Source organism: Anser brachyrhynchus, assembly GCF_964034855.1.
Source record: "Anser brachyrhynchus genome assembly, chromosome: 4".
Lineage (NCBI taxonomy): Eukaryota > Metazoa > Chordata > Aves > Anseriformes > Anatidae > Anser > Anser brachyrhynchus.
Window position 1 is genome coordinate 35,652,804 of NC_137698.1, and position 26,261 is coordinate 35,679,064.

Sequence of the window (26,261 nt, forward strand, 5' to 3'; positions counted from 1 at the left end):
GTTACTTCACAGAGCAGATAATGATCAGTTCAAACTCAAGCAAAGTGTGGGTGCTTGTAGAAAAACATATACAACAAGCATGTACTATTGTAGGAATTCCTCAGTCCTAAAAGAATAGAAAATAGCAGCATAGGGACAAAAATAATACAAAGCAGAAGACTTCAATATATAGCTATATAAAATTGTATTTGTTTTGGTTTCTACTTTTAACAATTCCTTGAGCACCTATTGTACCTTTTAGACTATTTTGAAATAATTGAAAAAGTAAATAATTTTGGTTGGACTTCTTTAATCAATTGTTAAAACATGATTTGAGTGACAGTCTCACTAATCAGGAAAGCAGCATGAACAAGTGGCAAGTAAATACAAATCAAAATGCATCAAGAAATAAATGTCTGAAAAAACAGCAATGCACTAGGGGATTTTCTGACTTCAAATCTGTGCAAACACAGATTGAGCTTAAGATGTGTGGTTATTGGTTAAACAATTTTTAATGAAATATAAAGACCTATGTGCTCTTAAATGGATAATTTATGTGCAATGTTATTGTCTCTCAAGGTTTAATTAAATGTTTGCCTTGTGGCTAATCAGATACAATTAATAAATGAAGCCTGTATTCATGTCACTGATGGGGAATGTTAAAATGGCCTCCATTAGAATTTCAGTGTCACTGTTGTGGCTGGTTGATAAAAACAATCTAATATATCAGAAACTTCCACAAAATAATTTGGTACAGACACTAATATGAAATTACATTAATATATACAATGCTTTTATCACAATGGATAACTTCAAGTTCAGTTTGAAGGTAAGTACCTGTAAGTCCTTAAAGTGGAAGGATGTGTTTACATGGTACTTTTCATCCCCAAAGCAGTTTCCAGAGTTCAATTTAAACATCTCCTATACCTACAGAGCAACATTTCTTAGCCTTATGGATACAAAAGAGTTTACAGTGGAGAAAAAACATCCATTAATCCACAGACCTACTGCCCTGAATGATTTTAACTGTCTCTGGCATGATACACTAAATGTCTTAGGACTACATAACAACGCCATGTGATTTTTATCCTCGATACTACCTTTCTATGCCTTTTTCACTCCAGCTACTTTAAAGTTATAAACCTCAATAGGTAGGCATTTAAAACGTAGGTAAGCCTCCACTGGGTACTTTCCTACCTGAACAAGTTATATAAATCACAGGCCAATAGGGATTAGGCCAAAGGCAACACTGGCTGTCACTGACAGCGTTCCAGAAGTCAGCTAGAAAGAGAATTTCAGATCTACTGACCACAAAAGGCATCTGTTCTGTGCAGCTAACGGAGTGTTATTTATCATTTACACTGCAGTAGTGCACAAAGGTCTGAGGCTAGGCTCCATTTTGAAATATTATCTATAAATAATATGTAGTTACTTGTCAGCGTTGTCACTGTTTACAATTTAGCTTAAGATGAAAAGCAATCAATGGGCGTCACCAGAACTAGAAATCAGTAACAGAAGTTTAAGAGCCGTTTAGTTTAACAGAAGTTTAAACAATCTTGAGGGACCAAGTGCAAAATTTCTGAGTTCCAGCTTGTAGGGAAAAAAAAAAGTACTCTTCAACAAAAGGAATATCAGCACCTTTTGCTGGCAATCTTTCTGATGATGTCAAATGATTTTTTTCACCAACTTAGGCATAATCTAACAGAAAAGGAGAAGAACTGTGCAGGATAATTCTGTTGTCATCACTTAAGTCATTAATTTTGACTGTATCTCCTTTAATTTAGTTAGATCCTAGTTCAGCCACAAGTCATACCTCGTGTAGAATCAAGAAATTCACTCAGAGGAATCTGAAAAAATATAAATACTACTCCCTTCTATTAGCATGAAACATATTTAATTAATTACAATACAGTAAGGATATTTTGTCTTAGGAAATGAAAACTTATTTAAGAACGTATTTCTCTCGGAGTTATATCTTTATCTGTAAGTCACTGCTCTTTTACACAGGCTTCCATTTATTACAGACTGAAGACTGCACAAATTAAATGGGAATAAGTGTATTAGGCAGAGCTATTTAGCCCAGTGCTCCATGAAACAAAGCTTGTCCCAACATATACCAGATGAAATAGACGATGACACACTGAATACAACACAGTAAAGTTTCCTAATACAGTGGCTGTTTCTATCAGTTATTAATATTAGTTCTACACATAAAACATTTTCTAAAAAATACTGTACAGAATAAACAGTCTTAACCTAAATTCTGATTACTATTTTCTATTCAGTCATGAAGGAGACCTTCAAACTCACTCGCCTGAGGCACTGAGAAGCTCCAGGTCTTTGACGCTCATGAAAGAAAGATAATAATCACTCTTCAGGGGAGAGAGATCTTATTATATGTACCCTGTGGATTTTTTTTATCCTTTATCAAACTGCACCTTTGTGGGCCTTTAACGTCTTAATGGGTTGTTTATCCTTTCCCCCATAATTCATGATGATAAGCTGGATGTCACGTAGATACCGTTATGGTGATGAAAAAGTTGTACTTACGAGCTGAGTCAGTGATGTAGTTTGATTAACTTCGTATACAGGTATTCCAGACAGGTAAAGCAAATAAGATGATAATGTTACAAATGTTTCAGGAGGTGCAAATCTATCTGAGGCATACCCATAAATCTATGAGTAATAATACCTGAAATAAGTAAACAAAACCACAGAACCAGGATCAGATATTAATGGGATGCATTTCAGTTTATGAAAAGGGTTGGGTGGTAGGGTGGAAAGGTGGACAGAAGATATAAACAGCAAAACAGCAATGCTGGGGCAGTTTTCTCTCTAATGCATGTATAATATAGGACCTACAATGGCATGACATAGGACTTAACAGCCTGAGTTTTGGAAAGCACTATTACTTGCAGCCCCATCATTCATGAATAAGCTTATTAAAAGATCTCAGCAAATGCCAGTAAAACCTTTGTACAATGCCACCTCTTTGTTATTCTTACACATGTCTCTCAGATTAAATAATTAGTGGTTTGGTTTAGATACTTCTGAAATTTGCTAGGTTTCTGTGAATTCAATCGTGGCTTCTAATACCCATAAAATTGAAGTGTGGTATCTCTGCTGCTTCCAGGACTACAAAAAAATGTTTCTATCCTATTTTGAAGAACATAAAACTCAAATTTTGAGGCATGCAGAACCATAAGGCCTGAATAAGAGAATTTTTTGCCCATTCAATCCCTTAATTCAATAGCTGAAGAAATGCTACTTTTGTAAGATTTTTTTTTAAAAAAAAAGAACACTTTTTTTTTTTCGGCATACCTATTTCCCTAGTACCTATTCTTACCAAGGCACATTCCATACTTTCATAAGCACTCGTACTAGATTGTTAATGAAAATAACCATTGCTTCTTTTAGTAAACCGTAATTATATTTATCCTCCTATTATCTATATCAACACTTACACCTATTGGTTTAGAGCTAAAACTGGAAGGATTGCTACTTACGTTAGCAAGCTGTTAGTCATATGAATGGTTTCATTTGAAGTGAATGGAACGACTTATATAAATAAATGCTCACCAGTAGGTTAGAGCAGTGTTAACACAGTCCTATTTTGCTTACTTCCCCACTGTAGTGTTTAAACTATGCAAGCTGAGAGAAATGGAGAATCTGATAAACAGAAGCCTGATGGTGACTAATCCTTTTGCTCTAATATTACTGTGGAAGACTTCTGTCTAAGTACTAGCTGCAAGCTACAGCAAGATGAAACATGACAAGAACCATGAAATAAAGATTTTGGAGACTTGCATTCTCTTTCAAATATTTGGCTTTTTCCTAAACCAATTATGCCAGTAATGGCGCTTGACAATGATCTAGTATATTGATGCATAATATGTATATAATGAATAGCAAGACTAGAGATCTTTACAGTAACTTTTACACTGTAAGTTTGTTTGATCTTCATCAGCACTGTTGTCTCCAACTCATCACTCAAATAGGAAGCTAAAAGAGGAGATACGTGATGATACATTCCTGAGGCTGGTTAAACAGGATGCAAGTGCCACATTAGAAAAACATTGAAAATCGTTAGTCAATGTGATACTACTTACTCAGATATAAATATGTATTTGCCATGATGAAAAAAATCAGAGGCAGATCATCCAGTTTTTGTTGTGCATTACAACTGCCTCTGAAATTAAAACTGATGGCTTTTACAGGAAATATAACTTTTATATACAAAAGTTCTTCATTGCTGTCAAAGAAAGCAGTACCAGGTCTTTCCTGGCACAGCCTTCTTTGGAACAAAATGTAAGACTTGCTTAAAGTGGCTAATTATTACATTTACTCCTATTTGTGATGTGGTTACCCTGCTTACTTATTCAAGTGCAAGCTTCATGCTAGCACTTGACCAAGTTTTGCAGCATCACCATTATTGACTGACAAGCTTATCAACACATGGCAGAAATGGACTCCATACTAATCCAAAAATTCCTCATGCTCATCTCTGAAGAAACCAGAGGGGTATCACAGAGTGATTATGAGTAAAACCCGTAAATGCAGTCTTGAAGAGTCTACTATGAAAGAAAAACATTATAAAGTACCTAGAGAAGTGGTTCCTTTTGTGTGTACAAGAAAACCATTTTTGGATGTACTTGGCCTATGATAACTACAGTAAGCTACACATTTCACTAACATAGTAACATTGAAAGGTAGAAATGTTGTTTACATCTCACATGTATAAGGAAAAGATGCACAGAAAAAATTAATCATTTCTTCAGAAAGATTATTTATTTTGAGAAGTGGTAGGTTTGTTGTTACTTGGTTTAAAGAAATTTCACAAAACATTTAAAATTGAGGTTAGGAGTATCAGCTGCAAAACCTTACAAGATTTGTCTGCAGAAATTCTCTGGTTTTCTTAGTTTCTGTGTATTTCACCTGGTATGAAGAAAAACACTAGTGCCACAGTCAACTTTTGGTTAAAGTTCATACCAAAGTAGTACCTAGCTTAGTGTGCCATCCGAGGTCTCACAGAGCTGCAGAATGTCCTCACTGACCTCCTTTTGACCCTGGTTCTCAGCCTGGAGGAGGAGGAAGTTGGATTAAGAAATCCTCATTAGAGATTATTCCTGTTCCATCATCCTGTCATGTCTCCACAGCAGCTTGCACTAGCTGTTGTACTTCTTGTGTACTTTGTACAAGTCTGTACACTGACTGCTGCCTGGTAGAATGCTCAGCATTGCTGCCGTCCCATTCCCCATTTTTGCATTTTTGACACTTTGACATTTTCTCCTCTTTTCATATTTTTCTCCATGATCACTTGAGTATCCCCAACTATCATTTTCTTTCCCTCTCTTCTAGAGTGAAGGAGTAGGGACAGTTCAATTATTATATATATATTTAGCAGACAGGTTAACAGGTAACAGACAAAATCAAAACTACCAGGGGGTGAAGATGGACAGCTAGGCAGGAGTCAAAAGCCAGCTTTGTATATGATGCTCCCTCCAGCACATTTAAAGCAGAGGGATGATAGGGATGATTTTGAAGATGAGGGATGGCCTACAAAATTTTAGTACATACAAGAATCATTACACTGTGTTTTGTTTTTTTTTGTTTAACAACTTTAGTGCCTTTTTTTTTTTTTTTTCTTTATGGATAAAGAAATAGTGCAGGGATTCTTAGCTGTTGTTGTGAGCAGTATTCAAGACTATCCAGAAATGTCTTGATATGTTTTTGGCATTGCTGCATCTAAGCACAAACAATATATTAGTAATCACATCTTCACCCAGCCGTTAAGGCTGAACAAACATTTCCTGAGGGCAACACCTATACAAAATGATAAATATATTGCACTTTTTTAGGTTAGATTTTTGAATATGCCAATATCTGGAAGCCAAGTTTTACTCAAGAAAATGCATTTTTCACACAAATGGTTTTTGCAAAGTTTATCTGCTGTAGAATATTATGCTTCCTTGGACACTAGCAGTGCCCACAAAATTAGATGACCTACCCAATGGTAACAACAAAAATTGTTAGCAAGTGAAAATACTTTTTTTTCCATGAACAGATACCTTTTCCCCTTCAGAAGCTGCCTGCCAAACATTTCTAGACCAATTATATTGGTGCTACAACACAGCACTGTAATAGGACTTGGTTTCATCCTTAACCACAGAAAGGATATTGCCTCTTTATGTTACTACACAGATAGAGACTGCCTTTGATTCTTTGTTAAAGAGTGTCCTTTCTAAGTTACACATTGTTTGGCACTCAGGATCCTTTGAACATGTTTCCATAAAAAAAGAAATCTTACTTTGCTTCCTAGTTGAATGAATTATATATGTTTAACACAGCAGACATACCCATAGTGTAAAATGGCTGCTTGTGAACTACCTCAGATATTATTCCAGAACATTAACAGTGATTTTAAATCTGCCAATTTTTTCCCATTTTTTATAAGTTTTCTTTGTAAGTTTATGTATAGAAGCACTTCATGCAAAAAGCCATATGATAAGTCAAATGTGTTGCTGAAGTCTAATTAAATCTATATGTGAAACCTGCAGCTTCATTATGAAAACAAAGTCTGCTTGCCAGGATCTATTTTTTATTTTTTAAAATTTTTTAGCAGAAGCTCATGTTAATAGAAATTACCTGTCCTCTATCAAATTATTTATTTACTGAGTTTTATATTGGCAGTTCCATGTTTTGCCTGTGACCATAGTCATTTGCTACAATTTCTAACTTCCAGTGTACAAGTATGATACTACATTTCTTCTTCTATTTCATAGAGTTTTCCTTGTTAACCAACATAGCTTTTTGAAAAATGTATTCCTTAGGATTATGACTTTGGGGGTATCTGGGCTAACATACTTAAACAGTTTCCAATTAACCTTGTCCCATCTCAGATTCAATTCTTCATCCCAACAGACTTATAATAGTTTTCACCTTCATAAAATTAGGCCTTTCAAAGGATTAAGTATATATATTATTGGTTTGGACTTAATTCTGTTTGCACATAACAAATGTGATCAAATCATTACCAGTTATACCTAAGCTACAACTAATTTTTAGTTCTGTGATCAATTCCTTTTTATCTGTCAAGGTGAGGTCTAATATAGAATTCCCCTGTGTTGGACGCAACACTTTTTGAGTTAGGAAATTGACATTTAAAATATTTTGAAGTTCCAAGTACATTTTAAGACTGGCAGTATGAGACCTCCAGCATGTATCACTCAGATTGAAAATCAGCACAGTACACGAGTGTTTTCCCTGTATGTTATAGATGGGTAAGGCATAGGTCATGCTGTTCTCTAGTGTGATTTGATATCAGCTAAGTACTCTGTCAACTTCTGACTTATCCATTAGGACATTGACCCATAAACATTCAAGATCATTTGCTTCCGATTGCCATCAACTCAGAAACAGGTAATGCCATTTTTGAAATGCTTTCTGTCCACTTGATCCTTCCTAAATAGATCATAACAATTGATTTTGACATGCCAGTTTTCCAAACAGTTTTAGCAATAAAAACTAGGTCAAATCTGTACTAAAAATGACCTCTTCTGCTGGTGTCAAGTTTCCAACAGTAGAACAGAGGCTACTGAAAAATCTGTGCTCTTTGTACTCTTTGGCATCCTGATCATGGTTTCTCATTTTCATTCACATTTACCAAAAAATCATTGGTTCCTTCTCAGTAGTTCCAACTCTTAGAAGCTCCCAGACTCCCTAGCTGATCAGTCCCTTAGAAGAAAGCTCCTTTGTTACAATAAATTAGGCTGTGGGCTCTCATCGACAGAATTTTCCCCAAACCCAGTCTTCATGTTATGTCTCTTAGAGGTTAAGTCTAGGCTTCTCTGCTTGCTCTTTTTAACTGCTCAAAAGACCTGAAGTATGTCTGAGAAGACAAGAGATCCTGAAAGGAAAAAAAGCTTGTTCACTAGAAGTGTTCACCTATAACCTAAAATACTACCCATAAAATTCCCTTTAAGTATCAGTAAGTATTGCCACTGATTCTTTGCCCGCCAGCTTCAGAAACTTATTTAGCTTTGAGATGTGCTTCTCTTGGAGTTCCAAGAAAGCACACTAAAGCTTTCAGTTAGCTGAAGTGTATATGTTTCCTAATGACTGCCTTTCCTTTCCACTGCAGACAGCCGAAGACTTCTTTGTGAGCATTGCTCTTACAGGTTGGATGGAACAACCGTCAGCGTCCCTTCCCATCCAACGAGCTGGGACTTCAGAAACCCTCCGCAGTTTTGACGTCAAAGACCTGTTAACGTTTAAGAACTTGAGCTGCGCATATTTCTCACAGCTTCCACGCCTCTCGTGCTCTAAACCCGGCTCTGCTGCTTGAGGCCGCGGGACGGCCTGAGGAGGGCGGCAGCAGGAGGGCGGCCCGCAGCGCCGCCCGCCCCCGTTGCCATGGCCATGGCGAGGCCGCGGCACCGGAGCCGAGCCCGCGGGGCCCCGGCCCAGGCGCCCCCTTCTCTGGCCGCGGGGCGGCTCCGCCATTTCGCGGAGGGGGGCCGGTAACCGCCGTGAGCGGCGCCTTCCCGGGGGAAGGGTCGCGTCCTGCGCCGCGCCATGAGGAGAGGTCCGTTCCCCTGGGAAGTTCAAAAACTTTATTTATTTATTTATTTATGTCGAGGGGCTGAGGTAGCGCTAGGGTTCAGGTTATGCAGGGGGGTTAACGAGTGAGGGAGAAAAAAAAAATGCTCCTGGCTCGTAGTCAGTATAGGCTAGGAAACGCTGTAAGACCCTATAGTGCGCAGGGGCTCGAGTGTGGGGGAACGGAATGCTGCCTTGGGCTGTGACCTAATGCAGGTTACCTGGAATAAATTAAGTCAAAAAAGCTGTAGACTTTAAAACATACAGATTTTTTAATAAGTCATATCGGTGCTTTCAGTATAACGAAGCAGCTTGGCTACAGGTCTGTTGTGGCACTCTCTGGCATCCTTTTGTTTCATGGGGTGCAAGGTAGCAGCAAACATCTCCACGATGGTTGGATGTAGCTATGCCACTTCTGGGCTGTTTTCCATCTTGGGAAATACCCATCCTCTGGTTACACTTAAGCATGCTTCAAAAATTTGTAGGAAGAACTAGGAAGTTTCTCTGCCACCTAAAATGTACCAGGAAATGCCATTCCCATCAGCTGGCCTTTCTACCTTTAGCTTCAATGCATGCTGAGGTGATTCCAGAGTACGGGCAGATTCCTACTGATTTCAAGAGGAGCTAGAGGTAGCACTTCCTTAGTGCCAAACTGGGCTGTTTTGTCATTTGTTGAATTCCCTAGGTGTTTGGTTAAGTAAATAAGATGCAGCTTGAACTTAATAATGAAGGAGCAAAATGTAAAGAGATTAGCAGTCTTTAAATGATTACCAAAGAAATTTATGAGAATGCAGTAGCACACACTTCAGAAAGCTGTGTTGCTAACACCTTCCATCATGTGTTTCTGTGGTAGTATATGATCTGCAAATATTACAGTTATCTTGGAAGTAAAGGAAAAACGCCGTCTCTTTCACTGGGAGAGCAACATCTCATCTCTGTAATAAAAACATAATAGAGAGTAAATTGAGGCTGGTTTTGGTGTATTGTTTTTGGTGTGTAGTTTTGTGAGTCTTGATTGTGTTTTGTTGTTGTTGTTTCCCATTCCCAAGCTTTGAGTTTGACGTCAAAGTCAGGGCAATAGTTATAATCCTTGCAAGGCAGTAATGGACTCAGAAAAGCTTATTCGGTGTGCTTTATGTTAGTGGGAGACCTCTGCATGTCAGCCCTTCTGTCACATTCTCAACTAAGGTGTGGTGGAGCCTGAAGTGTGGGGACCAGAGAGGAGCTGGTGTATGCTCCAACCAGGTCCCTTATGGGAGCCACCTGGAGCCTGTGACCTGTGGCATGTCGCAAAGTCCTCCCACCTGTTAGTTAAAGCTAGATGTTTCTGGTGGTTGCAGTGGCTCTGACAGGGTTTTTTGGGCCTCCTTACAGCTGCTATCCCTAAGTTTCCTGCCCCATTGCTGCAGATGGTTGGCTTTTCTGCCTGCCAAATTCAACACCTGCCATTTAGCCCTGGTCTGTTTGCATTTTTTTCCACCCATTACTTCAAAACTGAGGCTTGTAGAAAGCTTTGCCTCTTCTCTGGGCTTCAATGTTGTTGTTACAAAGTTTACTTACTACTCTTCACTTGATAGCATCTTCCTAGAAAGAGATTTTCCTTTCTATATTGCTCGTGGATACAAACCTGTCATTCTCTATAAGAAGCATAATCTTTTATAGTGATGAATTACCTATATGCTTTTATTGGTATTTTTTTCTTTCTATTGCACACTTGTGTAAAATGTTGCTGCCTCTAATTGCAAATTATTTATAAATAATATTTTTATTTCTTTAACACACTTATCCTTAGTACTAAACCTCAAAGAATGACTGAAATATCACATTATGTTATCCTTTCAACTCATAGTTGTTTATTGCTACTCCATTCGAAGTAACAGTACAAAAATACTTCAAAATAGCTGTAGCAAAATCTTTCATCAGTGAAATGGCTTTTTTTTTTTCACAAAAGGCTAATATATAAAATACTATGCTAGTCTGATACCAGTCATTCCATATCAAGATGATTCATATCTATTTCTTCCCGTAAAAGAAATTTCCTTCCGTCAAATGTAGCAAATAGTTAACACCCCCCACCCCATTATATTCTGTTTTCCCATCCCTATTAAAAGTTTGTGCCTTGAGGCCTACCAGCAGGGCATGCAATACCTACATTAAACCAAATTTAAAAGTAAGGGTGCTCCTGCTGCTAACGTCCTCAGATCACAGACATGCAAAATGAAGGAACTGGCAGCTGAAACTTTAATGGTACGAAGTGTAGGCTGAATACTTGGGGAAAAAACACAGTAGCTCTATATGACAAAAAAGTCCTATTAGCATTTATGTACTTCAGAATGACAAGCTAGACAATTCTACCTAACTGTGGGGCTTTGTGCTTCTGTTTTAAGTAAAATCCTATGTTGCAAGTGTAGTATTACTTAGATTTTCTACTCAAATGGTTGTTACTGGTGCAATTATGTGTTATTTTGAATGTTAATGCAGTGCCTGTTGTTGCATAGCACACTGCACGTTCAATCCTTTCACCTTATGTATTAACTTAGAATATTATTAACACTTGGGCCTGCGTAGCTTGAGGAAGCATGGGGAATCACATGCAAGTAAGACTCCTGCATTGTTTGCCTCTGTGTAAATGAAGAACAGTCCAATGTAACAGAGAAAACCATTGAAAGTAAGATCGTAACTGTTTCTATGCATTATGGCCTAATGAGACAATGCTGAGTCCTGAAAATATTTGTGTGGAACTGGAGCCCAGCATTACACACAGTGCAATGGAAATAAGAGAGTTAACTGGGATGTGACATAAAAAGAAACTGGATCTTGGCGAAGGCATTGTTTAAAATAATGTGGTGTGTGTTTGTTTTAGCTGAAATGAATGTGCTACCTCAAGCAGTCATAAAAAGCCCATTGGAGCATCCCAGGTTCATAGAGCAGACTGTTTGCCCACCATTAGACTTTGCAAGGTATGTGCCTTTTTTCTTTCAGAGTATTATATTTACTGTGAATAACTTCAATCACTTAGCCAATGTGAGAAATTATGCTTGCTTTATTGTGATATTTTAAAAGGCAAGAATCAAAGAGAAGGAAGTTCTCTGTTAGGAAAGTTTCATTGTTAATAGGAAAGAAAAAGGAAATGTGTTCTGTTGAAGGTTGGTATTTCATCCTAACTTTTCAACCCCCCTTCAAGAGCTGTAGGAATTTATTTCTGATTAGTAGATGTTGTCTTTCATTGGTGCGAATGAAGGTCAATAAAAATGTTCCTATTTGAATTTAAAAAAAAAAAAAGTTTTTTTTTTTCTTTTTATTCAAACAAAAAACAGTTTGGAATCTCTCAAAATATAATGAATGAAACTGTCTTGAAAAAACATTATCTTGTACTTAATAATCGGGAAAGTAAAATACAATGCCATAATCCTTTCAAGCTGTCCTCTTACGCGTGCCTGCATGGCTTTTCATTCAGCTTCCATTTCTCCTCCCAGTTATTAGTATCTATATATCTATGCATTTTTGTTTCTCTGCCAGTGAGTGCTGGTCTCCCAGTTACTATTCTGCCCTACTATTTAATCAAACAAATCTATTCTTTAGTTAAGCATCCATAATTGTAGTCCTGAAAATCTATGCTTTTTTTCCTGGAATTGCCTCCATTTCAGAAAGACTTATGGCTATTTTATTCTTCTTCCTTTCTCCTTTTTTTCTGTGTTTTTGTTTGTTTGTTTTGTTTTTTCCCCAGTCTGAGTGTTCCCCATCACCCTTTGGCTCACAGGTCTGGGGCATCTCTGAGTTCAGCAGCTGTTTCTTCCTATCTAAAGCAGTTAGGATTCAGGAACAAGGTATTCTTGGACCCAGCCTTTCTGAGGGCTTCATATTGGCGGATGTTCTCTCACACATTGATAGAATGAGAAAACGCAATTATGTGTGTCTTAAAAGATATTAAAAAACTAATAATTTAAATTTGTATGGCTGGAGCCATGTTCTGCCACCTTCACTTTTTCCGGTAAATATGTAGCTGCAGAACTTACCTCAGAGGTAGGATTGTTTCTTTCCTTAGGAAATTTCATATTCTAGAAGATAATTCTCCAGCAATTCTGTAGAAGTTGTGTCTATCTGCAGAAAAGAAATGTGTGATTCTGTAATGGTGGAGGCGATGCTGTAGATGCCTAGTGATTAGAACAAGACAAGCTCTGCCATTTTCTTTGATAGGAAATGCTGGGAAAGCTTGAGTCTAAGTTAACAGAATATTCAATGGGGATAGAGAGTTATGTGAGAATCAGTTTGGTCCTTCGTATTTCATGCAACTTTGTTCTGTTGTTTGATTAAAATGCCATGTGTATTTATTGTGAAGTCTATTTCTAGTAATTATCAGTAGCTATTTTTGCTCTGTAAACTGTTAACAGAAATAGTTATAAGAATGCATGGTATAAAATGCTAACTGTGGGATAGCTGTCCCTTGGATTAAAATATATTTGTTTTTAGTAAGGGAGAGATTTAAATAAGATTCAATTTACAGGTGGAGAATACTTTTATATAAACTATTTATGAAATATAGTGAGTCATAATTGAACACTGGAGAAATAAGCTTAAAACTGTTTGGAAGAAGCGAGTGACAATTTCTAGAGGAAAAGAAATGATGCTTCTTAGCCAGTGCCATCCTCAACTCATTCCTCTATTAGAAACAATGTCTATTCTAAGTCACAGAGTCAGTTCTTCACATTAATTACTTCTATTATTTTTAATTCTCATTGCATATAACAAGATATTTTAAATAATGATTATTGGAGGTAATGGAATTATCTACTGTGGTTTTCTTCCCCTATGTATGCTTGTCTTTTACTTCCATCAGTCCAATACACAGGCTGTGGTGAGGCATACGTAAACAGCAGCTAGTTTGCAAGTTGTTGCTTTTGCTCTCTTTAACCCTGGCTGCATATGTCTTTTTCTTTTCTTAAGTTAGAAAGTGTTCCCAATCAGAATTCAGGAATTTTTATCTTGACTATAAGGCGGGTAACAGTTTAAATCATATATGGCTTTGTGTTTTTTTTTCCTGATTGCTTCGTATTTAAATACCTTTGAGAATATAGTGAGAAAACATCAGTCTTCCCTTTATTCCAGTTTGAGTTTATTTTTTTCATTGCAGCATAGATTAAATTGAAGAAAGCTGGCAGTGATGCCTAGAAACTTGTATCTTGAGTTGAACGTTTCAGTTTGGGGATCTGGACCTTTTAAGATTTTTCCTTCTGTATCTGGTGGGTTCTCTATGTGCTTGTGGTCTGAAAAAGGCTCATTTTTGCAATCTTAAAGTACAAAGTTCAGCTGTTTTTACATTTTCTACCAAATAGTTCATATTTAATTACACAGACATGCTACTTTTCAGATACATTTTCTGAATAGCTTATACTTATTTGAAAACTGGTATTTCTGAGTAACTATGTTTTTGTTAACTGGTGTAATAAACTATTGCATCTTGACACATATTTTACGTCAGTTTAAAACATATAATAACTGCTTTATCTTTGTCCTAATGACGCTGTCTTCCTAATTTGTCACTATTTTGAAAATTTTGATATTGATTACATTTTGATGTTGATTGTTGCTGAATTTTTATGGCAGTATCTGTAAGGTGTGTGTTTTTTGTGGCCAGCAGCAATTCACATGGATTGTGTTATGTGCTGCCTGAAAGCACAAGCCTCTGTTGGTGTGTCTCAGTAGCAGTAAATTCTGGAACAAATTTAAATGCCTTATTTGTGCTGGAAGTTTTCACTATTACATTGTTTTAAATACAGACATATCAAAATATCTCTACATTGCTTAGCTCTTTTGTTTTCATTTCAATGAACTTCATGAAGTGTCTTTGGTATTCTCAGAGCAATAAGGAGCGGGATGCTTATATTAGCTAATGTTATGAAAAGAATTACTCTCATGCCTGTAATGAAAGACAGCAATGTAATACAGACAGAGAAGAGGAAAGTAATAGATTTATGTGAAACACTAATGTTGAATTTCTTTTATCTTTGATTGGTTAACCAGACAATCTTTATGCTCTTTTAAAGAATAAAAATAAATTCACATTACTTTTATGAAGTTAACGTCCTCTGCTGTTGGAATATCAGAATCTATTTAAATACACTTTATGGTCAGGAAGTGCATATTATCCTTTAAAATTCAAGGCATCTCTTGTGTATCAGAGTAGAGATGTTGGCTCAAATGAAAGATGAAATGATGTATGGTTCAAATTTCAAAATTAGATCTTTGCACCTTGAAATTTTTAGGAATTGTGCCATTTCTTTGGCCACTGCCCTGCGCTACCCCTGTAGCAGAGCACTTTTAGTAATGCACTGCTCAAATTGTGGACAGCTGAGAGCAGACTTAAAACTCTGCATTGCACTAAGGAAGATATATTTGAGTTGGGTTTGGGGATTTTTTTTTTCTTTGAAAAAGTTAAATAAACAATAGATTAGACCACTCTGGTCCATACTGATAATGTGAAAATGTAATGGTTCTGATGTAGAAAACAGATTAAATATAGGTAGCCTAATTAATTGTTATTGATTTAGCTAACACACAATTTCTTGTAGCTTAGACAGAAATATCACATAACCAGGTCCTTGAAAGCTAAACCAATTCTTTTTTTTTCTTGCAGAAATAAAGATCTGAAATAGCTACAGACCTAAAAAATAAAAAGATATTTGTATGTGTTTATAGAATGTCTGATACATTACTCTGTCAATATTTCAGTATTTAGCTCTACTTGGCAATGCGAATATATTATACATGCTGCAGAAGTCTATGTTAGCACCTCACAGTGTTTCTTTTAATTTTTTTCATTTAAATTTAGGATTCATTTGATCAAAGACAAAGATGGCATAGATGATTATTTGGTGAAGAATATCAAAGGGTTGTCAAAACAAGAAGCTGCTGCGTAAGTTGGCTTTTTTGAGGCATTTTAACATCCATAAGTTTATTGTTTCCTTTGTTTCTAGTCATCATAATCATTTAAATTTAAAGTTCCCTAGGCCCTACCCTTTTTAGTGGAACTTGGCATTTAAAAATTGAAGTTGATATTAAATAATGATGGATATTTCTCCTGATCTTAAATCTATCAAAGCATTTGACTCCTTGGCTTTATTAATTTGTGTATTTACCAAGGTTTTATATCATGTTTGTAATGCTGTATTTAAGATTGTGTCAGTAATTATACTTGAAATTGTGCTTGTTTTTTTTTTTTTTACCTTTTTTTTTCTTTTCCTCCTCTGAGCCTCTGTGAAATATCTCCTCTGGGGTACAAGCTTAGTATATAGACATACATGTTCTTGTAATTTTGAATTATTATTTAGCAGAGCCCAACTGCTGACTTCTTTGGTGAAGCATTTAATACACCATTAGTTATTTAAAAACCCAATGAATGAAAGAAATTTATATAATTTTTGATTTTTTACAGCTGAGGTGTTTACACTTAGATGTTACAAGAGATTACCGACTGACTTATTTTTCTGGGGTCTTTTAACAGAGCTGGGGTTCAGCACCACCAAAATTAATGAAATAATTCTTACAAATCTGAATTGCTTAAGTGAGATGATTTATTTATTTCAATATTTAAATAATAAAAAGATGCACATACAAGGGCTCTAGGCTCCTTAACAATTAATATTGCAAGATCACCCTTGTGGATTAGAAACATTCTATTAATCAGACAGGAATTTGACCAGCTGGCCAGCGTTCTTCTTTTCTTCTTCCTAGCCTAAGGATGTACCCGCAAACCTTCATAATTCACTTTCAAATGAGAATCTAGAAAAATACCAGGGGTATTTTAAGTCTAGGGGTAATAACTTTAGCAGTGTCCTAAAACCCTACCGTATAATACTCAGCCAGCAGACTGAGTAGACTTTGATCATGCTGTCATACTAACCATTCCTGGCCTCACAGCAGCTTTATCTGCTCCGTGCCTAAAGAATATCGAAGTCCTGCAATACCAAGGCAAAGTGGGGTGCCGTTGTAGCAGTTTCCTTAGTGTTTCTTAACATGCTGTTTTTCAAAGTTATAAAAACCTCTTAGCGATGAAAACTGAAATATCATATATATTCTGGTTTATTTCTAGCCAGATTTGTAAGGACACCTTTTGAAAGATTACATTCATGGTCTGTGTTTTTAGTTACTCTTAGAATTTCAAGTTTTGATAGTAACTCAGCAGTTACAGAATTTCTGTAGTATATAGTTTACAAGTACTGTTCCATAAACCTTTAAAGCAAAAAAATGAAAAGTAACAAACTAGCAGCTACACAGCTACATTAGTACTGGGCTAATATACTTGTAAAAATCTAAGTGCATCAAATGTAATTTTGAGCCAATTTAAAAGTAAGGCAATGCCATATCTGTAAATAATATTACCGAAATCAATGCTATGTTTTGTATGCCACTGCAGACAAAAGATTTTTTTATTAAAAAAGTGTGAGAAAGGGCTTATAATATGTTGTGTAGCTTTAAAATAGTTTTCATTCCAAAAGTAGATTGTTGTACTTCTGTATAAAAGGGCAGGGCGTCTTTCTTTTGCCACCTAAATACTTGTACATTTGTTGAGATACTTAGACAATACTTATTTAGTGAATAGATTTCAAGTTTTAAATACTGTGTAATGGAGTTATGATCTTTTGTGTTGTTTTTTTTTCTTTTTTTTTTTTTTCCAGAAGAATTGTCATTGAGTGCTTTAAAATTAAAGCAAAAAGCCACTAGTTTTAGCCAGTGCAATAGTGTCATGGAGTTTGGTCAACAAAATAAGTTAACAAGATTTTATCAGAAATTTACTTTTTTTGAACTAAAGCAAATTCTTCCACGTTGAGTTGCAGTTGTGCTGACAGCAGTTATGCACGTGCAGATCAGTGGTACTGTATGTTTAAATGCAGATTCCTTAGTGTAAGGATGTACTGATTAATGATTCTCAAATTAGGTAGTGTGAGTTCTGCATCCCCTGTGCTGACAATTGCTAGGGTATGTGGATGGAAGAAGTCTTGGCAATTTGTGGGTGGAAAAAAATCAGCTAGTGTGCTCCCAGTAATCCAGTTACTAAGATTAGTTTGTTTACTGTACCTGTTTACTGTTTATTGTAAAGGACAATATTTACAAGCAATTTCATGCTCCTACAGAAATTAATAATAAATTATTATTTAATAACAATTTATGAAATTAACATCCATGTTGTTACTAAGCAATTATTTTGTCAAAATATTCTTGTAGTCACACTCCTGCTTACTATTAAACTTCATTTACTTTTTTCAGTGCCAATTCGGCAGATAGCAGTTTATTACCTGTTAAATACTGGAATTTAAGCATAGTATTACATATATGGAAAAAAAGCAGTATTCTTTAAAATTGTTCCCTAAAATTGTGTGCTGCATGTTATTCTCTGAAAACTATGTAAGCTACTTTCTTTGTAGTTGAAGGGAAAAAAAATTGTTGCAGTTATTTTTCCATTATACAGTATTGTACTCTCTTCCGAAGTTCAGTAAATGAGAAGAATTCCTCTAAGTGTATTTATGTTATAATTTCTGTTTGTTTGGGGAAATGCAGAGCTTTTTTGGTAGTATTTTTTTGTATCAGGATGATGTGATAGAGGAGAAAGGAAAAACAATGCTAAAGGAAGATAGTACTTCAATTACATTAAAACAAGATATTGCTTTGTTTTTTTTTTATTGATTTTGTTTTGTTTCCTTCTCTAAGCCCGTGTCCTGAAATCAGAAGTAAATGTGGTGCAAGAAGCTACAAATGGAAGAGAAATGAGGAGGGGAGGGGCGAAAAAAAAAAAAAAAAAGGTTCCCATTAATGCAGAATGTGACCGCTTTCTTGCCACAGGCTTTTGTAAGTTGTGAGAAGGTTGACTGACTCCACTGGCCTTCATGGTGCTTTCCCTGAATACTGTTCTTAGTCTTGACTCACCAAATCATTAATGGCTCAAAATCAGGTTGCAGTAAAAATTAAAATTTGTTCTTATGACTGATCTAAGTGTCAAAAGGTTCATGATGAACTGTGAAGTAAGGCATTTTCCATCAAAAGACTGATTCCAGGATTGAATCTTCAAATGAAATTGGAGCCTAGAATGGTCCAGAATTTGATAATGTCATTCTTGTTTCTTGATCTTTTTGTCAGGGCCAGAAAAATCAAGTAACAGTTCTCTCCTCTTCATACAAATTAAAACCATCTGGATAAAACCATATTAACAAAAAAGAGTTAAAGACTAGAAAGAGACATTTTGAAATCTTTTTGATGAGAGGAACAGTTTTGGTTGGTAGTAACAAAAATATTGCATTACTGGTTTTACTGGATATATTTCTGTGAATTAGATGATGGGATTAGACTTCTAGTGTCCTCATTCTGGACTCATTGGTAGTCAGATGACTTCTCAGTTACACAGAGAAGGTACTGGCTGACCTAGATGAGCAGAAACAGTAGTGTTTGTGTTTTCTGTCTTGTGAGTGGTTGAGCAGTGTCTTATGGATAGCTTAACTTGATAATTTTCTTTCTGTAAAGACGTACTCTGATGTGACTTTTTCAGGCAGGAGACAAGATTATTGTATATACATTTTGAGATATATTGAGTTGTTCTACATAGAATTCATGAGAAGGCTGGTCCATTTAAAGATTAACTAGAACAACAAAAGGCAGAGGCTTTCATTCCCTGATGGGCTGTGGCACCCAGAGCAGTTGCCAGCCAGACATCTCAGTTGTGTGGAAGAGCAGCCATTGGGAAGAGGAATAATTAAACTGCTCTGCAGATTGTATACAAGTGGGTGTCTGACTCCTCATAGGTTTCTGCAAGATTTTCTTTTGGAAGGTGACAGCATTTCCATGTTCTGTAGCTTTTATGTCCGGAGCATGGCCCTCAGTATCCTTCAAATTCTCAGACCTATCCACAGAAGTAGAGACTTGAAGAGTTAAAAGTATTATTTTGCTTCTCTTTCTCTAATTAAATATAATGTTGGAATTCTCCAGAGGCTGTATGGTTCCTCCGAACTTTGGAATTATTCCTCAGCAATTTCATGTTTTATGAGACAGGCTTCTGGTAATTTCAAAGGCAGGTGAGTATTAAACAGCCCTCTTAAACAATGGGCTTTGTGATTTATTTACTTTTTCCAGTCAAAGGATTGACATCACCTGCACTGAGCTACAAGATGTGAGGTACTGTTAGAGTCTGTCTAAAGAGACTTTTACCATTTTTTTGCTTCTTCCAACTACTATAGAAAAGTGGTGCTTCTCTGAGTAAGACAACATCTCAGCATAAGAAAGCTGGAATGCAATATTTTTTGCTGTAGTAATGATGACTAGTGAATATAGTAGTAATTCTTTACTTCTGTAAACCTATGTCCTGCTTTGCAAAAAGAGCAAAGGGGATTTCAGACAAGTTTAACTTGGATCCAAATAACTAGGTTAATCACCCCATATAATCAGTGAAGGTAAGTAAGAAAAAATCTCTTGATTAGTTGAACCCCATCATTGAATCTTCAGACAACTGCTCTAGAATAAGGTGGATTACACTTCTGAAGTACCTGTTTCTCTCTGTTGCCTATATACTGAACTCAGGCTGAGCAGCTCAGCTGTAGACATGTATGTTTTATCAGCTGAATCCCACACTAGGGAACTATTGCATTTTGAAAAGTGTAAAATAGATCAGATAGTGAATGTACCTTTCCACATCTTCTAATTTCTGAGGTGGTGTTTATACAAAAAAAAAAAGGCAAGTCCAGAACAAAAATGACCTGGTATCCATCTTGAATCTTATGTTATCGCCATATAACAGAAGATTATTTTTCCATTCTTCAGTTAAAGAATTAAAGGGACAAATTATTAACTATCCTCCCCTCTCAAGTTCCTGCTGTTTTCAATGTCAATCTTAGCTAGGGCAGGTCAAAAAAAGAAAGATGTCAGAAAATCAACAAGGGGTTATATGCAAGTCTTCAAGATAACTTTGAAGAAATAACAGATTTCTATTCTATGTCCTTGCTTGTTTTACCCATTGTTCTCTGCATATTTAACCCCATCTGTCCTCCAGGACTAGAGAGGAAGGAACTTCTTCACCTGATTAGAGCCAGGGTGTTCCAGAGACTCCAGTAAGGGAGAAGAATGGGATTTGTGGGGTGATGGAGAGGAGAAGGCCTAGCTTGAAGAGTGTTTTATTCTTCATTTTCATCACAGCCATGACAGACTACTAAGCCCTGCTATTAGACTGGGCTTCTTCTGACCTTGTCCTGTGTTTATAAGTTGTTTAAATCATGAGAGTTCCAGTGCTCATTTTTAGCTTTATTTCTGTATTTGTCATTGTTCTTGGTGTTAATGGACCTGTTCCTTTAAGGAAGCTGAATACAAATGACTGATTGGGTCTTTGATTAATCCAGATTATCTAGTTGCTTTCACTTCTACAAAATAAATTAGTGAACTGTCTTCATAGGTTACCTGTGGTATCTTTTCCTAAACAAATAGATTGGGATCTCTTTTTCATTGACAGCTTACTATATTGCCATGTTCTCTTTTTAACGACCTGACATCTTTACAGAGGCTTCCCAATATGGACACGCATAATATAGGTTTGGGAATTCTGTGTTGTAAGGTGGATTTGACCATTTCTGTGTTATGAATTCCGCCACCCCGAAGTGGTTTAGGAGGCAAAACTGAGGAGTGAGGATCTCAAGGGACAGAGGCAGCGCTAAGAATAAAAGCTAGGAAAAATATTTTCTTAGTGTGGAGCTAAGGCAAGGAAGAAGATGCAAATGCTATTACCAAAAAGCTTGCAAAAGGAGATTTCAGACATAGATCAGCTAACATGTAAGTGCAAATTCCGCTTTCCCCTTGTATTTCAGTCCTTGATTGCACAGTGTTTGGCTATAGTGAGGCACTCATTGAAGCTGCTTCCATTCCTTCTGTGTATAATACTATGAAGACAGGGAGAGAGGAGAGCTCCAAGAAGCTAAAGAAGCAGCAAAGGGAGCAAGGAGTCAACTGGTCTTCGCCTTTCATAGTCAAGTCTCAGTAAGATTTTGCTGTTCTTGCTGATACCAGTCTTTGGATGTGACCCATGAGCACCTTATGACCTTTGGTCACATTGCTCAGGTTGAGAACTGTTCGAATGTTGTGTCAACTCATTTACATTTTACAAGGACGATTCTTCATTTTAAAATACTAATAACTAAGGAAGAATGTAATTCAAAACCAAAGAAATGTAGCCCTTCACAGTAAAAGAAATTTTAAATTAAGGCTCTATCCCAAACTCCCTGCTGATACGATGCTTGTGGAAAGGGAGATGGCACAAGTTACTTATTGAGCTAGATGATAAATTTTAATTTTCTTTGCCATTGCTTTCACAATATTATTTAAATATGTATTTTTTTTCTGTCTGAATAATTCCTAACAATCTTACTTGTCACGACCAGGATTTAATGTTTATTAAACAACTTTCAAAAAGAGATTTTAGTACTTAGAGGCACACATTCTTTCTGGTCAGATGAATGATCTCTGTGAATTTCAGGCCTGATAAACATGTGATTTAGTGTAATTGGGCAGTGATCTAAAGAACAGAACTGTGTGGGAAGTGAATGGTTTGCCTTTCCTAAAGAAACTTCTCTGTACATTTGTGTAATGTGAAAGGTTTTTCTTGAAAAGGTTAAAAAAAAGTTCTAATCAACTTCTGTACATTATGTAGAACTTCATTTTCTAAACTCTGCAAAAGAAAGTTTCATATTTAATGGGAAATCATGAATTATTCCATTTATTATCTACTTCCTCCTTTCAAAGACATGATCTGGATAAAAGGCGGGGTGAATAATTTCAAAAAATACAATACATTTTTAATGGGAAGGTGCAAACTACAGATTCTCATGACTATTAGCAAGTATAGAGGAAACAGAATTTTACTTGCAAAAACTCATCAAACTCTTGCAAAGATAAAATACATGACATACTTTAATAAAGAAGAACACAGTGAGCTGAAGTTTTTCTTTTTTATGTAACTTGTTGTTTTTACTAAGTTTGGTCTTACAGTTTTCTAGTGCTTTCATTTCTCAGTAGTTCAACAATATTTAGTACTGGAGATAATGTACAAGCTATACACAACTGACGTCCATTTTTAAAACATTCCACAAAGGCGAAGCATCTCTAACATATGAAAAAGTATGAAATAAAGAAAGACAGTCTAATTTGCCTTGATGCAGTCATGACTTCCTAGTAAGTCTTACAGTGAATCCTTCTGAATTTGTAAAATCCTTGCTTTTCTCACACTTAATCTCTATTTGTCTTTATGCTACTAAGTTCTGGTACTGAGACTGAGTAGGTCATCATAAATGCAAAAATACTCTGGAAATTGTTCATGGCAATAGTATGATTGTAAATGAGTAGCCTTGTGTAGTGTTTTGTGGTAGTCGTAAGATGATGATTAAGCTTGAGATGATACGGAGAGAAAATAATGATAATTATCTTTTCCAAAGATCATTTTACATGCTGTGAAAGACAACTGCAGAAATTCCTGGCTCTTGGTCCATTAGGTCAGCTCTGAAATAGGAGGGGAAAGTTAAAAAATAGTTCATTTTGATAAATAACTGTCCATAAAATATGGTTGGAATTACTTTTTGTTAATGAGCATAATTAATTTAGAAAGAAAATCAGAAAGATTAATGAAGATAATGTTTTTTTCTTCTTATGCTTGAAATAGAAGGTAATGATTACAGGTGTGTGTGCACTGTTGTATGAGAAACACTTTTATAAGGGTAGCACTTTTTTTTTTTTTAATTGCTTTCATTGCATTTATGTTTAGGAACAGAATATGCCAAAAGTTCATTGCTAAATTTATACCTCCATTTTCTGTGTTAATGAGGATTCTTAATTATTACAGTACTCACATTCATTTTAAAATACTTCTTCTGTGTCATCCTTTGATGTTTATAATTGATTAATTTTTCATTTTATGTAGTATTAAAGTGGCAGTGTAGCTTTGAACAAAAGAAAGCGAGTCCAATATGTGTGTTCTTTGTGGGATCCTACTGACAGGATATGCATCCACTTTTGATTGCATGATTTAGTTTAAAGCGTGGTTTGACAACAGTCAAACTGTGAGGCAATAGATGAAAAAATACTGCATTACTTGTGCTGAAAGTTATTGTATCTGTATATGTGGTACAATATTTTCTGATACACATTATTTTCATCTTTACATTAACAGTTCTGAATATATAACTCCATAATCCTTTTCTTATTTTAAAAAATTGAATTTTTGCATAATTCATTTTTCAAGGAGATGTTCCTACCTCTGATGATATGTACAAATTGTTATGCAATATTTTTTATTTGCTATTTAGAGTAGGGACCACTTTTTAAAACATTTGGGGGGTTGGTTGATTTTATGCTTTTATAGTAGGACATTAGCTATTTCATCTTCATAATTTGGAATTAAAATCTTTCACCCCACCCCAGAATATCATATAATTCTCAGCTTTAGTAATCAAAAATTCTCATGTGTAAGCTAGTGTCTATTACTACTTAATAGCATTTACTGTACTTTCATATCTTTCTTTAATGAGATTGCTATATTCTACAATTTAACATATTACTACCCAGTAAATATTTCATTAAAAGAAAAGTATTTAAGCAGGCAGCCTTTAAACTGGGATTAAAGAGGGTTGTGCCCTCATGCAGTTAAATATCCTTGTATCAGTAACAGTATGTGGTGAAAATGTGCTGAGTACACCAGCACGCTGAGGGCTTGACTCACCCAAGTATTCATGTCTATATATTTTCCCACTGAATTCAGATACTCTGACTACTTGGATATGTTTTCAAGTTCGGTATGTACCTAACCTTGGTGGATTGCAACATAAATGCATGACAATATGGTTTCTAGCCGTGTGAGTACATGGTTTTATACCACTGTAACGCTCGATCGTAGCGTCACTGAATGCTGAACAGGTAAAACCTTTCAGCGTCCATATTTACTAAGTATCTAAATAAGTAGGCCCCTTAACAGGGCCCTGCAAAAGTGACTTCACTACAGACGTGGGTCACCAACTGTTACAAAACTACTAAGGTTTTTTGGATGTCCAGCTGTAAATAAATGATAATTCTTAGTTTGATTCTTAGGCAGAACAGCCTGAAATGATAAGCACTTACAGCATGCTTATCTTTTTTGCTTTCTGTAGTATAAATGGTTTTACTTTATGCATACACTTTTCAAATTTTACTGAGGAAATTCTAATATGTCCCTGTTCATGTCGTGTGTGTATGCATATAAGTTAAGCATAAAGTAGCTAAGTGTTCACATACTTGATTTATTTTAATTTTTCATGTAGTTTTATAGACAAGAAATATAATAACTAATACTTGCTTAAATAAAGGTAAGCAAAAATATCTTGGTTATTTTTTCATAATTTTGTCATCCTGATCTAAGGCATTTATATCAGTCATTGACTTTCGAGCTACAGAGGAAATCCCAATTGGACGAAATCTATCTGAACACAGTTTTTAAACAGTACAATCATCAGTATAGTAATTATTTTACATTGTTAATGCATTCTAATTTTATATACTATCATTGTTTAATCTATGCCATTTTGTGCTTTACAAAATGGGATCATTACAGTACACTTGCATTGTAATTAGCAGCAGGCATTAACTATAGTGTTAAATAAATCCTAGAAAATCTAAAGAAATGAACCTTAATATGAAAAATAAATAAATAAAAACGTGACATCTGAAAGTAGTAGTCATCTGTACTTATTTTGCATGTCTGTAATTGACCATATCAGACAGGAGACATGGAGAAGCTCACAATAACAAATTCTGTTATTATCTATTGACTATTTTGATTATTCCTAATACCAGTACTTGTCTCTTGGACTCTTAATTTCTGTTGCCTTTTCTCTCTGTAAAGGGTAGAATGCAAATAGCTTTGTTGTGTAGGATTTGAAGTTAAAGGGAATGTAGGATGGTACTCTCCTGATCTCCACACATTGCTTAAGACTCTTGTAAACAGTAACATAGGAAGGTCCCTGAGATGGCAACAGCAGTGTAATTTCGTTAGCCTCAGTGAAGATTTGTGTTTCTGATTTTTGCACCTGTAAATGCAGATTAGAATCAGGTTTCTGTGCTCAAGCCAGATTTCTCAGCATGACTCTGGATGGTTTTAAATAGCAATGATAGTAAAAGAAAATTATATAAGTAGTTGTATAGTGTAAATAAAGTGAAATACCTGTAGCAATATCGTGGTATATTTAAAGCACGATGTATGTTTAACAATAGCAGTGCCTTTTCAAGCTCGCAGATCCACATTCAATAGCTGCTTCTACCTGTGCCATCTAAAACATGGTCCCACTAAAATGGCAGCTTTAACTTTTAGTGCTTATGTATTTGGTATTGAAAATGTTGCTGATTCTTACACGTACACAAACAGACACACACATCCCACCCCACAAGTGCACAGAATTTTGCAGCACCTCGTGCCATAGTGCTGCATCGCAGGATCTGCTGCTGTATGCCAAAGGCAGAATACCCAACCAGATCAGTAAGTTGACCTCATTTCACTATTTTACCCAACCTGGATGAACAAACATCTAGTAACATGAACAGGGATGTTGATGAGAGATGAGAGAGATTGTGGATGAGGGAGACAAGTGTGCAGTGAGACGATGCTGGGCATCCGCTGTTCCTCTGTGTTTGTGTTAAAT

The 26,261-nt window shown here is 35.8% G+C and overlaps 1 protein-coding gene across 1 annotated transcript in view; it reads left to right on the forward strand.

Annotated features, from left to right (window-relative positions):
• TTC29 (tetratricopeptide repeat domain 29) overlaps positions 1-26,261 on the forward strand; it is a 208,528-nt gene that overhangs the window by 71,002 nt on the left and 111,265 nt on the right. The window contains 2 exon segments of the mRNA XM_080588633.1: positions 11,441-11,537; positions 15,407-15,490. Of these exon segments, the coding sequence (XP_080444759.1) occupies positions 11,441-11,537; positions 15,407-15,490 (181 nt within the window).